The 15,959-nt window shown below is 39.9% G+C and overlaps 1 protein-coding gene across 5 annotated transcripts in view; it reads right to left on the bottom strand.

The window, feature by feature from the left end:
• LOC133560400 (sodium/calcium exchanger 1-like) overlaps positions 1–15,959 on the bottom strand; it is a 157,966-nt gene that overhangs the window by 60,057 nt on the left and 81,950 nt on the right. For all 5 annotated transcript variants that reach the window (XM_061912872.1, XM_061912870.1, XM_061912869.1 and 2 more), the window contains 7 exons: positions 5,414–5,645; positions 4,986–5,125; positions 2,712–2,864; positions 2,407–2,634; positions 1,938–2,327; positions 732–842; positions 491–643 (listed from right to left, as the gene is read on the bottom strand). In XM_061912872.1, coding sequence (XP_061768856.1) covers positions 491–643; positions 732–842; positions 1,938–2,327; positions 2,407–2,634; positions 2,712–2,864; positions 4,986–5,125; positions 5,414–5,555 — 1,317 coding nt within the window. In that variant the 5' untranslated portion in view covers positions 5,556–5,645. The remainder of the gene's footprint in view (positions 1–490; positions 644–731; positions 843–1,937; positions 2,328–2,406; positions 2,635–2,711; positions 2,865–4,985; positions 5,126–5,413; positions 5,646–15,959) is intronic.

The following is a 15,959-nucleotide window of genomic DNA, read 5'->3' as shown; positions in this document are numbered from 1 at the left end:
ATGCTTCACTACACCCGTAAAAGGCAGCTTGGTAGCTTTTGCATAATCCCTCTGAGAGAGAGTTGGGGGGTTGGGGATGTAAGATTTGAAAAAAAAAAAGAAGAAAAAATGCAGCTTTTTTTTGTACTTCTTGCATAACCATGCCAGCAGACTCACACACTTCATAAATAAAACATTCTTGCGGGACATCACAGTAGTTTTAAGAACATTAGTTGGAATTTAAGCCGATACATTTAATCAATGGCTGTTCAATTGTGTTCCCCTGCTGGTAGAGATTAAGAAGTGTATTCAACACATTCAACACTTGTTCTCTCCCACGCTCTCTTCATCCCTCTCCCAAAGCTCTTTAGAAGTGAGAACATCTAATGATCTAAAATCAGATGGAGGCCAGGAAAAAAGCCAGAGATGTGAGGGGATTTTTGTTTGTCTGTATGGTCTACCATTAAAAACAAACACATGCACACACAGACTCTGTGTCTTGTGCTCCCACCTTGACGGTGACTCCAGCATCTCCTCCGTGTCTGGAGACGGTCAGCTTGAGAGAGCCGCAGTTCTCGAAGCACTGGTACAAAGGGGGCTCGAACTCCAGCCTGACCGTGTGCGGGTCATCCTCTTGGGTTTGAATCTCGTGGCTGCTCACCACCTGCAGGTGAAAATACACATAAATATAGAATAAATAAAAATAAAATAAAAATACATATTGTAACTTAATTAAGGTTAACTTGTTTTACCTTGCGAGCCTGGTCTGCAGCATGCTTCTTGAGGATGTTGCCGGCTCCGATCATCATCCTGGTTGCTTGGATACGATAGAACGCTCGGCTCTTCTGTTGCTGCATCAGAACCTGATGGACAAAAATTACTATTTTAGAAAAACATCAACAAATCTTGATCAAATGTTAAAGCTGAGGTGTGAATCCGCCTTGTTTGAGTGTTTAGGGAGGTTATCAGGATAATGTGATGCATATATACTTTTTGAGGTATGTCTTAACCCTTGTGAAACCCTAGGGTGCAAAACGGGCCTTACATGTGTTCCTTATGTGATATGACTGTTCAGTTTAAAGGTTCGCAATCTGAAACTTCACCATTGAGGTTTTTTTTTATAAACATAAAATTGCATTGTGCTTTTCATTGCAACATTGTTAGAAAAGGGTATAAACAGCATACACACTTTCTCTTAAGACCTCCTTTGACCCGCCTGAATCCCATTATAACTTTTCCTTTTTGACAGACTGTAATCCTGTTACAGCACTATGCTTATTTCATGAAAACTAAATGACTCTAATTCTTGCTGATTAAACACACAAGACAAAAATATTTTGGTGTAATTGCATACCTTAAACACCAAATGGCGCCATAAAACCATGATGCATAATTTTCAGAGCTTTGATGAGTGTAAAAACTGCCATTAAACCACTGTAATGCGATTAAAAAGATTTTAGGCGAGCATATATAACATGGCAGATATATACAAAATAATTTTTGTGAACTCAAACTCAAACAAGCTGTGCCTGCTTTCTCTTGCATTCTAGATTAGCCCCGTAGGAACTGTACAAATAATATTTTTTGTCTACTTGTCTAGTGTATCAAAATCAGTGTTGTCATGAATTATTAACTATCCTCAAAAATTCCACTCGGTAACTTTTTTTTTATTTTTTTTAGAAAAATTGCATATATAACATTTCCCCATTATTAAAAACTATTATTATTTTTGACAATAGGGCCATTCAACATAAAAAACAAACAAACTAATAAATAAATATTTTATATCAATAGATGCATCTGAAGTTGTTAAAAGATTTGAAGCAACAAAAGTAAAACCAAAATATTTTTGACTTATGACCCGTTTATGACCGGGTACCTTTTAGAGCCTAAGAGTAACTGTGTATTGTCAATCTTAAATTTGCAAAAGGGTTTATGGTGGCTGCATGCATCTTTACCTGATAGTTGGCCATTTCAATTAGCTGTTCCATGTCTTTATCTGGGTGCCGCTGTTTGAGGTCCTTTAGAGTCCTCGCCATGTCCCGCCGAGCCTCATCCTCCTCATCCTTAGCCCCTCCCTCTTCCATCATTCCGCCGTCCATCCCACTGCAGTTGAGCACCATCTGGCCATCCAGTTCCAGCATGTCCATCTTGGTGAAGCCGCCCGGGCCCAGCACCCCGCTCCCGCCTCCATCCGGTCCCCCTTCCGTCTCAATGATGACACCTCGGTGCTTGTCGGCGCGGTAACGCTTGCGGGCATACTTGTAGAAGAGGAGGCGGCGGTCGGCCACCCAGGCTTGGACCACGCACAGGGGGAAGAATAGGAAGGTCAGCACCGCCTCCCACAGCTAAAAAAAAAATAAACAAATTTTTGTACATCGCCTCCTTGTGGTTAGACTGCTTCTTTATTGTCATCTTCCTCCTCACCTCCACCCGGCCAGGAGAGAAGACGCTGAGAATGAGGTACAACCAAATATACGCAAAGATGCTCCAGGCGGCCGTGACGAAAAAAACCCGCAGGTGTTTAATCTTGCGCGTCTCGCCATCGGGCACCACATAGACGCACAGCGCGATAATGACAAACATGTTGAAGGCGGCGCTGCCCACGATTGTGCTCGGGCCCAGAGCTCCCGCTGTGAAGCCGTGACCGCACACCTGTGGAGAGACAGAAAGTCCAAATAAGTGTACCCAATGTGACGCTTGGCCTTTAAGGTGAGCCTTTAAGGACTCACCTCGATGACAGACAGCAGAATCTCAGGTGCACTCGAGCCCAGCGCCATGAGGGTCAGATTGGAGACTGTCTCATTCCAGATCCTTACAGTGGTGGTGGTAGTCTCGCCGTTGGGCCTCTTTATTGTTATCTCTTTCTCCTGGGATGTTATGACCTAAACCAGGAGTGGGGGCACTCATTAAGGACAGCAAAGCCGACTGACTAAAAACTATAATTACCCATAGTGATCTACAGGAGCGAATAATCACTGGGCTTTCTAATTAACACCTGTGTCAAAAAAAACACAAACAGCTATGGCAACCAGGAAACCCTGTGATCCTGCAACTGTCTGTTCCTTTATCTAGATCTACATGCATTTTAAAATGTTGCTTCCCAGCGGATGGTGTAAAAGTCATGTGTTGTCATGTGTGTTGTGGTCTGGGAAGTAGAGGAGCAACGTTCATGTATTCTCAATATTCAGTGTTTTATTGTTCATAGGTAATATTGTAAATCCCACAGTCTGTAATTTTATGTACATTCTATTCTGACCGTCAAATTATTCAACAAAAAAAACTAGAGTTAATTCCTATCTATGAAGGTTCTCATTCATCCAGGTCATTGTCATCTTACGGCTTTCAATCGATCGCAACTGGACTGCTTGGTTTGTCTTGGAAGACGTTTCGCCGCTCATTCGAGTAGGCTTCATCAGTTCGTTGCTCATAGACTTAGATTGGTTAGATTGGCCATCTGAACACAAACTGATGAACCCTCCTCGGATGAAAGGCGAAATGTCTTCCAAGACAAACCAAGCAGTCCACTTACAATTGATTGAACACCCTAAGATAATGTTTATTCCCTTTTTGAAATGGTCTGTTCAGTTTTAACTGAATAAGACACTCAGAATTTACATTGAAATACAAAATGTGGGATTTACAATATTAACTATGAACAATAAAACACTGAATACTGAGAATATGACCATTGCTCCTCTGCTTTCCAGACCACTTACTTGACCGACATCTTTTATAATCCAGCAAGAACAACTTGCAACAAATACGGCAAATCATAATGCCAGGGGTAAAATAATATCCACATATTTGATAAGATATTAGTGTTTTGCAGAATTTAGTTGAAGAAATCTGCCTTTGTCAGGCTTTTTGCTGTGTAAACAAGCCCCTCTCACCATGTGCCACTCTGTTCGTGCCCGGTGTGCATGAAGTAGAGCTTGGTATGTCACTCAAAAGTGCAGAATTTAATCATTAGAATAATGTCTACAATTTTAAAATATCCAGTCGGCCACATTGAAACGTTTATTATGTTGTATTTTGCCCAGGTAGCTGCCTGTTTTGCAAGACCTGTGTCACGTGACTTCAGACCTCATAACGCATTGGCTGGTTCTAAGACAGGATCGATTGCTTCCGTCTTAATTTTTCAACACTGAATTTTTTAAGCACTGAATTTTTTTAAACTGAATTTTTATACAATGATTTTTTTAAACAGAATGTTTCAGCACTGAATTTTTTGACACTGAATTTTTATACACAGATTTTTTTTACACAGAATTGTTTTCCCTGGATTTTTAAACACACATTTTGCTAACACACTTGTTTTCAATGAAATTGTCAGCATACTTTGATGTACACAATTCAGTTCACAAATTCAAATGAAAATTTTCAGTTGAATATATTCAGTGTCAAAAAAACCTTTTGTAATAAAGACAGTAATTAACCTCCATAAGGCAGCCACAACAGTTGACATACGTCACGCAAAAGTCAGATTTTCTCCATGATTGTTGGTCCAAAGCTAATAAAGATTTTGGCAAAATGAGGGTAATCGGTTATTTTTTGGGTTGTTCTGTGTATATTTTTTTACGTTTATTGCGCCGTCAGGTGCATGTTAGTGTGCCTGCTGGTCACGAAACACTGCAGGGATGCAGCAGCAAAGTGTGCCGAATACGGCCGCAAAATTTTACGTTCACGAAATTAAAGCATGTTTTATTGTAACTTTATGAGCTGGAGTATGTTTACAACTATATATAAAGACATGACATTTTGATTTTTTAATGTCAGAAAAACTACTGTCAAAACGACAGCAATTGACAGCCGAAAAATGACTGTCGCACACGTCCTTGGTGGCAGTCATGGCGCCCGTTGTTTAGCTGGCCATACTCTGGCTTTTACTAAGCTGATATGCCCCTAGTGGCTGTGTAGAGTATTGAGGACAACAGAACTGCACAGTACAACATTTCATAGTAAAGATACACATTAGCAATAATGGGAATGTTTGTCCAACCTACCTCTATGGAGGACATGAATCTGTCTGCTATTATGCTCATGCCTAGGAACATATAGACGAGCGCAACAAAGTAAACAATGGCCCGTGCCACTTTGTCGCCCACCGAAGGGTTCTGGGGATTCCACACAGGCAGCAGCACACCTGGAATAAAGGGGAAAATAAATAAGTCAAAATATAATACTAGAGGATTTTTAAGCAGAGTGGAGCCCTTTTGATGAGGACGTGATGTTGAGGACATGATCGGGGGATTATGTCACTGAGGTCGCTACACGGCCATAGCACACATACCATCAATGATGGAAATATATAATATTTTTGTAATGGCTCCCATTAGCATTGTACCCAGCTGGATATCAGCAACTAAGCAGATATTTGAAACATGTTTTTGCAAGAAAAATCATTCCCCACTGGTATTCACAATCAACCCACCATCTTGACACGGGTCGCCCTTGGCTGAGCAGTTCTGAGGTGAGTGTGCTTGGACGGATCCAGAGCAGGTTAGGAGGAAAACTAAAGAGGCAAAGAAAAGGAAGGGGAAAGAAGGGATGCGATAGGAAGGAGGCTTCGACATGGCTGCTGGATCCAGTTCAGGTGGTGCAGCCTGCCTGACAACTGGACTCTGCAGGAAGACGCCTTAGGTCCACTCAGGGCGGGGTCAAACCTGCAAAGAAAAAGCGGGAAATTAGAGAAAAGATACTGTAAGTTTTCTAATTATCGACTGTTGATTTACCTCAAACACAAAGGCAATAAGCAAGTATGATGCTCAACAGAGCAGCAGTAGAGCCAATGGTATAATAGTGGAAAGGAGCAAACTACTCAGCCAGCACTAATTGTAAACAACAGGTTCAACATGAATGCTTTTTACACCAAAAGTAGCAACATTTTTAAGGTGCATACAGAGGCTTGATAAAGTGAAGTGAATTATATTTATATTGCGCTTTTCCCTAGTGACTCAAAGCGCTTTACATAGTTAAACCCATTATCTAAATTACATTTAAACCAGTGTGGGTGGCATTGGGAGCAGATGGTAAAGTATCTAACCCAAAGACACAATAGCAGTGACGAGGATGGCGGAAGCGTGGATCGAACCTGGAACCCTCAAGTTGCTGGCACGACCGCTCTACCAACCGAGCTACGCCGCTGTCAGATGCTGACCATTCATGACACTTCAACTGCATTTACAGTCGTCTTGTGATAATTAAATGGGACCTATGATGATTCTGATATACATTGAACACACGTCCTTGTGTTCTACATTATGTATTGGATATGCCCCGGTGTAAATTTTGTGAAAATGTTGTTCCACAGGACCTTTAATAACCCATTTTTTTAGCCTGTCTGCAAGATTTTTGATTCTGGAGGCATTCCAGAGTACAAATGAAACCCTGCCCCACCCTCTCCAAATGTCCATCCATCCATCCATTTTCTATTGGTTGTCCCTTTCAGGGTCGTGGGGTGATAGAGCCTATCTCAGCTGTATTTGGGTGTTAGGCGTGGTACACCCTGGACAAGTTTCCACCCCATCGCAGGGCCAACACAGATAGACAGACAACATTCGCACTCACATTCACACATATTAGGGCTAATTTAGTGTTGCGAATCAACCTATCCTCAGGTGCATGTCTTTGGGGAGAACATGGGGAGAACATACGAACTCCACACAGAAAGATCACGAGCCCAGGATCGAACCCAGGACTTTCGTATTGTGAGGCACACACACTAACCCCTGTTCCACCATGCTGCCCTGTAATGTATCTAATGTATTAATGCATCTTTTAAAAATGTACACTTTTTAAAAAGATATGAAAGTCACCTCCGCAATTTTTTCCCCAGACATAAACTTCATAAACAGTATATAGATTTACTCGGTCACTACAGTAGGTACACCTACACACTATATTAAAAAAAGGCCAAAGGGTGTTTGTTTTTGATTCACACTGCACAGGGTAATAATGATGACGACAGGTCATCATTATATCCCTTCATTTCGTGTGCAAATGTTTTCCGCACGAATCAATTCATCAACAACAATAACGGTGGCGCTTGTGCGTGCAGGAAAGACACGCACGGCTATTTGTCGGCTTGCAAACCTCACAAACGGCATCAGCTGTGCACATGCTACACTTTCACACACGCACGCACACACGCGTACGCACGCACGCACACACACACAGCAAACAAACACGCGCGCACGCACGCACGCACGGACGCACACTCACACACACAGGCACAGTTAATCATGTGTGGTGAAAGTAGCAGGGGGTAGTTGACCTTGTCTCCATCCATCTTGTGAGGTCAACAACGTGTCACTGGTTAAAAAAAACACACGACATGCATTTCTGTGCACACATACTCAGAATTTTGGAGAATTATTGAGGTGAGAGGTGGCCACTTAATAATCCATCCCAAAGGTGTTTGATGGAAGAATTGAGGAGATATTAATGAGCATTGCTTCAATAAATTAAAGTGTACGTAATGAAGCGGTTAGTGGCTGCTAGTAAAGATGATCAAGAAGAGGTGAAATACTGTACATTCAGGGGGTTAAGAAAAGTGTTTGCCAGCAAGAATAAAAGGATAAGACATGTACGCACGCACACACACGCACACACAGACACACATCTATATATATATATATATATATATAAATATAAATAAATATATATATATATATATATATATATATATATATATATATATATATATATATATATATATATATATATATATCACAATACGAAGGTCCTGCAGTCCTGGGTTCAAATCCAGGCTCGGGATCTTTCTGTGTGGAGTTTGCATGTCCTCCCCGTGAATGCGTGGGTTCCCGGGTACTCCGGCTTCCTCCCACTTCCAAAGACACGCACCTGGGGATAGGTTGATTGGCAACACTAAATTGGCCCTAGTGTGTGAATGTGAGTGTGAATGTTGTCTGTCTATCTGTGTTGGCCCTGCGATGAGGTGGCGACTTGTCCAGGGTGTACCCCGCCTTCCGCCCGATTGTAGCTGAGATAGGCGCCAGCACCCCCCGCGACCCCGAAAGGGCATAAGCGGTAGAAAATGGATGGATGGATGGATATATATATATATATATATATATATATGTATATACAGATGCGCGCATGCACAAGTGTTGACTTCTTGATTGACCATGCTTGTTGATTCATATCACATCAGCTGCGCTCTGCTGGTCTGCCTCGTTTGGCACCATGACTCAACGCACGCACGCACGAACACACGCACGCACGCACACACGCCCGCACACACACACACACACACACACACACCCACACACACACACACACACACACACACACACACACACACGCACACACACAGCAAAGGGCTAAAGTTGTCTGAGGGGTTAAATGACTTGATTCGCTGCAGTCTTTGTAGGCTCTGCCACTCTGACTCCGTTGCCTGTTTCCTCTCAGTACATTTTGAGGTCTGAGTTTGTCTGTCAAATATTTGGAATATATACTTTCATTAAGTCATTTGCATAAATCCGTGATAATGCTATTGGATGGTGCAGAGCTGCAGGATTTGAAATAATCTTCATCACAGACTGCATTAAAGTTCATTATCAAATATCTTTTTTTTAAGCTGCCACCTGTCCTCATTAGCTCCTTGCAGACTGCAAAGCTATTTGAAAGACACTATACCTCCTGGAGTTCTGTTTGCACCACTTGGTCCTCGTGCAAGTTGACTGTAACGACAAAAAAGGACAATAAACCCTATCAGCACCAGGCGCTTGCTCAGCGCCAATGTTCATTTTACCTGCTAACAAACACATTTTTTATTGAGGTGAAAACATGGATGCTGTTTTTTTCCAGCATATCTTCACCCATTCCTCTTCTTTCCTTATCTCCTCCCTGTTGGTTTTAGTCAATACGGGGGAAAAACAAGAATGTTGATAAAAGCCCAGAGGGAAAGCAGGCAATAATAAACCAAAGTGTGGAATCAGCGGCTCTGGGATTATACAGCCATTGAACCGACGTACTGCGTAATTAGTCAGATTTGAGGGCGATTGTGATCATTTCCTACCGGGGCCGCGGATGCAGCTGTCTAAGCCTGTTAGGGAACGCTGTGAAGTTCGGGCAGGCGCTCGGGACCTGGATTAAATGCCAGCCCAGTAGAAGGAAAAGCAGCCGGGCTGAACGGCACACTGTAGTGCACATGAATCACCATACAGGAAGTACGCACACACACAGGCTCACATATAGGACGGAATCTTATGCAAGATTGAGGTCAGGATTTTTCTTTAGCTACTTAGAATTATACTTTATACTGTAACTATAATTTCACGGTAGACGACCACAATGTATCCCAGTCTGGCACTCGGGCATGAAAGTACACAGTTAAAGCACAAGGGCCCTGCCTCGGGACAAACTTGTTTGTTAATAAATTGACCCGGATAGAAGACGCCTCTGAAAATAAGACCACAGTTGTGAGTGGGAGTCACAGTAATAAAAAGTGCCACCTGTTGGTTTGCACATACAAATCTCTTGATTGATATATTCAACTCATTACGACAATAACTATTTGACAATAATAATAATGCATCTATAAATTGGAATCAAATACACAACATGTAACAACAAACAAAAAACAATATTAGAATTATATATATACAGTAGTACCTCAATTTACAAGCTTAATTGGTTCTGTAACACAGCTCTTGCCTCAACATTTCCCATTTAAATTAAATTAATTGAAATGCCTTGCCCCCAAAACACCAAAAATACTTAACATGCAACATGACTTTTATAAAGAAAAACAAACTTCTAGATAAAACAAATATTGTATGAAAAACGCAATGTTATAAACATTTACAGCATTCACCATATTTTTTGTCACGCTTACACTGAGGCTTAAAAAACGGTGCGTCTAATTCATGGATTAATGTTTTGTATTGAACAAATAGTTTTCATTAAACATTGACAGACATACTGAAAGGTGTGTTATTGTTTGTGCTATGGCGCCATGTTTTAGGACGAGTTTGCTCACTGCAGGTGTCACAGGTTGAAATTGCACTTCCTGTTTTACGCCTTGAACCAAACGTGTATCCCGTTTTGTCTGTAGCGTTTCTGAGTTGCTTTCCACTAGCTTTCACAGCTAGTGGGTCCATAACAATGACTTCTGTTTTGGTTGATCAGCTGTTTTACTGCCGAGTGACAAGCACCATTTGGGAACAATTAAGTAAATATGTAAATAAATATTTACAAAATATTTTGTACCGGTACATATCTGCGTCTTATGGTCTGGTGCGACTACTATCTTTAAGAAATATTTATTTCTTCTAAAATTTGGTGGGTGAGGATTTTATACCGGTACTCTCTATAGTCGGGAAAATGCGGTACATAGTTTGGAAAGTAGAGTTCTAAAGGTATCTCCTTCCAAATGCTTTACCATATTTTCATGGATTAATGTCAGCCATTTAGATATTATTTTAACATCCTTAGCTGACGTTGCGGCCACATTCTGCTTCAGTATGTGTTAGAATAATTATGTATTTATTATCATCATAACTTTATGCTTAAGGGCCGTTACTATAAGGTATTGTCAATTTTTGTTGAAGTGGTATTTCTGTATTCGTGCAAAGCTAGCAATCCAAGAGATTGCTAGCATGTTTTCATCAGTATTTTGTCCAGACTCGGCCTGCTGACTGCCAAGGCCGAACATTGAGTACCGGGACCAGGCAAAGCAGATTGGGTGATGGCACCAGTACTCGGTCTGCTGATGGCCAAGGCCGAACACCACCGTGACGCAGAAAGAGCAGATACACGGCGATATGACCTACGTCACCTACTTTTTATTTATATTATGATCATATATTGTGTCTAACTGGAGTTGTCGAGGTTGCCCCCTTCCCTTAGCGACAGTGATGTAATAGGGACTCTCCTAATAAATAAAGGAGGCACGCGGGCTTTTTTTTAGAACGTAGTTTGGATCTGTAACTAGAGTACAGCCAAAACACGTGTCTCCTCATGAGCTCTATTTAACGCTGTCTCTGCATGATTCCTTGCTTCTTGTCTTATTAATAGATGTCATCAGTGTTTAAATCTGACATCTTCCTGGTCCTTCGAGCCGGATTCCAACACGTCTGACGATTCCAGCTGGGTGAGTAAAATCGGAAGACCATGGCACCCACATCTCCCATTGAGGAGCTGATTTTCTTCACCCCGGGCTGGGATCGGGACGACTGACGGGAACCGAGGACAAGAGGAAGGAACGCAGATTTCAGTGAGTACGTTTTGAATTACAAAGAAAAAATAAAGGGAGAGTGTGTGGGAGTGATCGCCACTAGGCTATCACTCCATACTAAAGTTGTGAGATGTAATAGTGGGTTATTGTGGAAACTCTAGGTAAGACACATCCACAGGGGGATAAACCACCAGCAGAAGCGACGTGTATCACAATAATAAATTAAACCACTATCTTACAACAAAGACAAAAGTAATCCTTATAAGTTCGGCTCTGTAGGGGACGACGAATTACTCCAAATTCTCAAAATGGGAAAAGGGACAAGTAAACCAAAGGTTAGTCCAAAAGACAAGGTAAAATGTAAAGACTGGAAAGCAGTACAAAAAACAAATCCAGACTTACTGAAATTTCTCGACCTCAAAACATGAATTTACCGGTAGTAGGTGATATAGTCAAAGTAGGTGATATATTAAAGCTGCGGAATCAATAATACAAACAATGCGGAAATAAAAAAAAAAGAAACTTGCCAGAATGGGGTAGGAACACTTGGAGTGCTGGATGAGGATGGCTGAAAGTGCTAAGGAACAGAAAGAAAGGTAGAGAAAAGGAACAGAAGAGGAAAAAGAAAGGGCTAAGAGAGATTAAAGTTAAAAGTAAAGTACCAATGATTGTCACACACACTAGGTGTGGTGAAATTTGTCCTCTGCATTTAACCCATCTCCTTGTTCACCCCCCGGGAGGTAAGGGGAGCAGTTGGCAGCAGCAGGCGCCCGGGAGTTTATGAGATAGGCCCAGTTAAGAGAAGAAATAGGCAAATTGTAGGGGAAGATAGTGAGGAAGAGATACAGACAGAAGCCACCACACCCAGCGCGTCAACAATAATAAAACGTAGATCAGCGTTAAACAAATTTAAAAAATCCACCGCCATACAATGAAAGTGTATCGGAACAACCAACAGTAAGATCAAAAAGGGACCCAAACAGAATGCAGACCTGAAATGTTTTTTTTTTTTTTTTTAAATCTATTCCAACTAAAATATTAGATAACAATGACAACAACAGCAGTTACACCCTGCTGGTGTTGTGGGAAAGAAGGACACTTCGTATAAGACTGTCCTGAGAAAAAAGAAAAAACAACGATCAAAGTTGCTCAGCATTACTAGGTCAGGAGACATCCAAATCTCCAAAGACCGCACCAAAATACAAAGAAAATGATCAAAGGGATCATAAGGACACACTAAGTTATGAGAACTTAAGTTAAAAAAAACAGCAAGTAAACCAGAAATAATAATTGAAATAAATGGGAAGAGATCAATAAGAATAATTAAATGCAAAATGGAATAAACTAATGTGTATGACGGATAATGTGGCGGTACTGAAATAAGATATGAAGAAAATGTAGACTAAAGATATACATATAAATATAAATATTGTTTTTATGAAGGACCCAATGATGATAAATGTGTGTGTATATATATATATATATATATATATATATATATATATATATATATATATATCCATCCATCCATCCATTTTCTACCGCTTATTCCCTTTTGGGATCGCGGGGATATATATATATATATATATATATATATATATATATATATATATATACACATATACTGTATATATATATATATATATATATATATATATATATACAGTATTTTTTTTTTTTTTTAAATAATGGAACAATTAAAAACCTAAATTAATAACTATAATAAGAGTCATAAAGTGAAATAAAATAAGTTATGATGTTTATAGGCAGAGGAGAAAAAAAAAAAAACGCTCTTCGAGTGTTCGCTTTATCTCTTGGGATGTGCACTCACAAACACACAACCTTGTGTGTGTGAGTGTGTGGCGCATTAGGAGTGGAAGTTTGAAAATTATTTTTTTACGCGTAAGTTTAAAGTGGGTTTAACTTTTAAAGTGTAGTATAACATTGTTAAATTGGATTATTACTATTTTTTTAGACATTTGCAAGTACACTATACATCTGGGTGCTGAGCTAAGATAAGATAATGGCAATCACAACAGCTATCAGTTAGCTTTAGACTTTTGATTGTATGCGAGTAATAAACGAACGACAATAAATGCATGCTTTTGTTTTGTAGAATATTGCACACGACAGGAAGTTAGAGTGCACAAGTGAAAAGTGTGGCATGACAGCATACTGGAATGTAACTGACAGACACAAATGATAGTTTAAAAAGCCCAAGACGCAAGAATCAGTAAAATAATGACATTTAAATGATCTGCTGAGTACTGTAAATAGCACTATTTTCTCAGTCGGTGCAAGGGCAGGAGAATCACTACAACCATTACAACGTTTTGCTTTGAATATTGTTGAATAATAATTACAAATAAAAAATATAAAGAAATTGAAGAATGTCTCTTTTGAGTTATAAAATCATAGTTTAATTAACTTATAGAAAGTTTTAGTGTGTTAAAATGTTACTTAAAATTACATGAAGAAATAAGTATAACATTTGAATTAGGAATATTGATTTAGTGTTTATTAGGACAATAAATGCTGTAATTGTAAACATCATATGCCGGATTTGGACACATTTCACAGTGATTGATATCAGTAATGCATTATTTTCGGTACCAATACATAAAGAGAGTTAATTTTGGTTTGCATTTACTTTTAAAGGGAAAAGATACACCTATACAAAACTACCTCAAGGGTATGCGGAAAGTCCGACAACCTAGCCACAAGCAATGCATGCAAGCATGTCCAAATTTGACCCTCCAGAAGGAGGACAAAAGTCCTGATATACGTAGATGACATATTATTAGCATCACCAGATAAGGAAACCAGTAGAAATGATACATTAGCGTTATTAAATCATCTACATGGTAAAGGACACAAAGTAAGCAAAACACAAGTCTAATTATGCAAAACAGAAGTAAAATATCTAGGACATTCTCTAAATAAAGATGGACGGACTATTGTGGGAAGCAGAAAAACAGCAGTACTACAAGCACCAAAACCACAAACAAAGAAGCAAATTATGTAATTTCTAGGATTAACTAATTACTGTAGAGGTTGGATACCAAATTACGCTAAAATAGTAGCTCCTTTAAGTAAATTAATGTATGAAAAAGATCTAAAAATGTCAACACCTGTAGAGTGGAATTTAGAAGCTAAAGCAGCATCCTGTGAAATAAAAATAGAATAGGATGTGCGGTTGTTACAGCAACTGAAGTTTTGAAAGCTATCAAATGACCATCAAATTACTCAATGCAAGCTGCACAACTAGTAGCACAAAAGCATGTAAATTAATGAAAGATCAAAATGCTATAATACACACAGATATTCTCCACAGTACACACATTTGCACAACACTGGCAAAATAGAGGAATGATTACGTCAACACTAAAACCTGTAAACACATGGAGAACTATTAAAAAAATTAGTAAAAGTGGTACGGTTACCAGCTAAAATAGCAATGTGCAAATGTGCGGCACACATCAATGGAACGGACGCATAATCACGTTTGCGGACAAAACAGCAACACAAACAGCGGAACAAGAAATACAAGTTTTTAAACTACAAACTAGTGACATGAATAATGATATAATAAAAGGCATGCAAAAACAAAGTTCTCTAAAAGAAAACGATAAAAAATAAAAAATATAAAAACGGAACAGAGAAGACATCTATGTATGTCCAGACAATAAACCAATCTTACCAAACATCTGTACAAGTGGGCAGCAGTATTGAGCCATGATTGTACTCATGCCTCAACAGGAGGGATGGTGACCCTTATACAGATTTACTATACTACCTACAGCTTTTATTCTTATTCAAAAAAAATGTTTGTAGGGCATACATGACCTGTGCGAAGCCAATTCCCCAAACCACAACACCCGTTCCAACATCCATGTATGGATTTTATTGAACAAAAAAGGAGTGAAGAAAAACAGTATTGTCTGTAGATGCATTTTCAAAGTGGGTAAAAATATATACCAAAGGAAAAGCAGATGTGCAATATGCAAAAATATAATACCGAGATAGGTTATAACAAAATCTATACAGTGACAATGGACCTCATTTTGTGCAGGCGAGCAGTGTTACGCTCCAAATGCTTTGCCAATTTGGCGGTACACTGTCATATACTTGTTATATATTTATTTTTTATTTCAATTAATTTAAATCATCTGCGGGCTTCACGGTGGCAGAGGGGTTAGTGCGTCTGCCTCACAATACGAAGTTCCTGCAGGTTCAAATCCAGTCTGGGGATCTTTCTGTGTGGAGATTGCATGTTCTCCCCGTGAATGCGTGGGTTCCCTCCGGGTACTCCGGCTTCCTCCCACTTCCAAAAACATGCACCTGGGGATAGGTTGATTGGCAACACTAAAAAAATTGGCCCTAGTGTGTGAATGTGAGTGTGAATGTTGTCGGTCTATCTGTGTTGGCCCTGCGATGAGGTGGCGACTTGTCCAGGGTGTACCCCGCCTTCCGCCCGATTGTAGCTGAGATAGGCGCCAGCGCCCCCCGCGACCCCAAAATGGAATAAGCGGTAGAACATGGATGGATGGATAAATCATCTGCATGTTCTTCTCAGCACCCTCCTTCACAATTTTTTCCCTCCAATGGTTAGAAAACAAAGTCGATGTCTGGCTATAAACTAATGCTAGCCAATAAGACCAGATCTTTTGGTCTGATCTTAAGGGGTTCACTGTGGCATTTGCTTGGCCAACAAATGGCAGGGTTGCTCTTAACTCAAATGTTCGCTTGCTACTTAGGGCATAATAATTGGCTTCGA

Source organism: Nerophis ophidion, linkage group LG10, assembly GCF_033978795.1.
Source record: "Nerophis ophidion isolate RoL-2023_Sa linkage group LG10, RoL_Noph_v1.0, whole genome shotgun sequence".
In the NCBI taxonomy this organism is placed as follows: domain Eukaryota; kingdom Metazoa; phylum Chordata; class Actinopteri; order Syngnathiformes; family Syngnathidae; genus Nerophis; species Nerophis ophidion.
The sequence above is the reverse complement of the archived record's forward strand: the minus strand, read 5'-3'. Positions and strand labels throughout refer to the sequence as shown.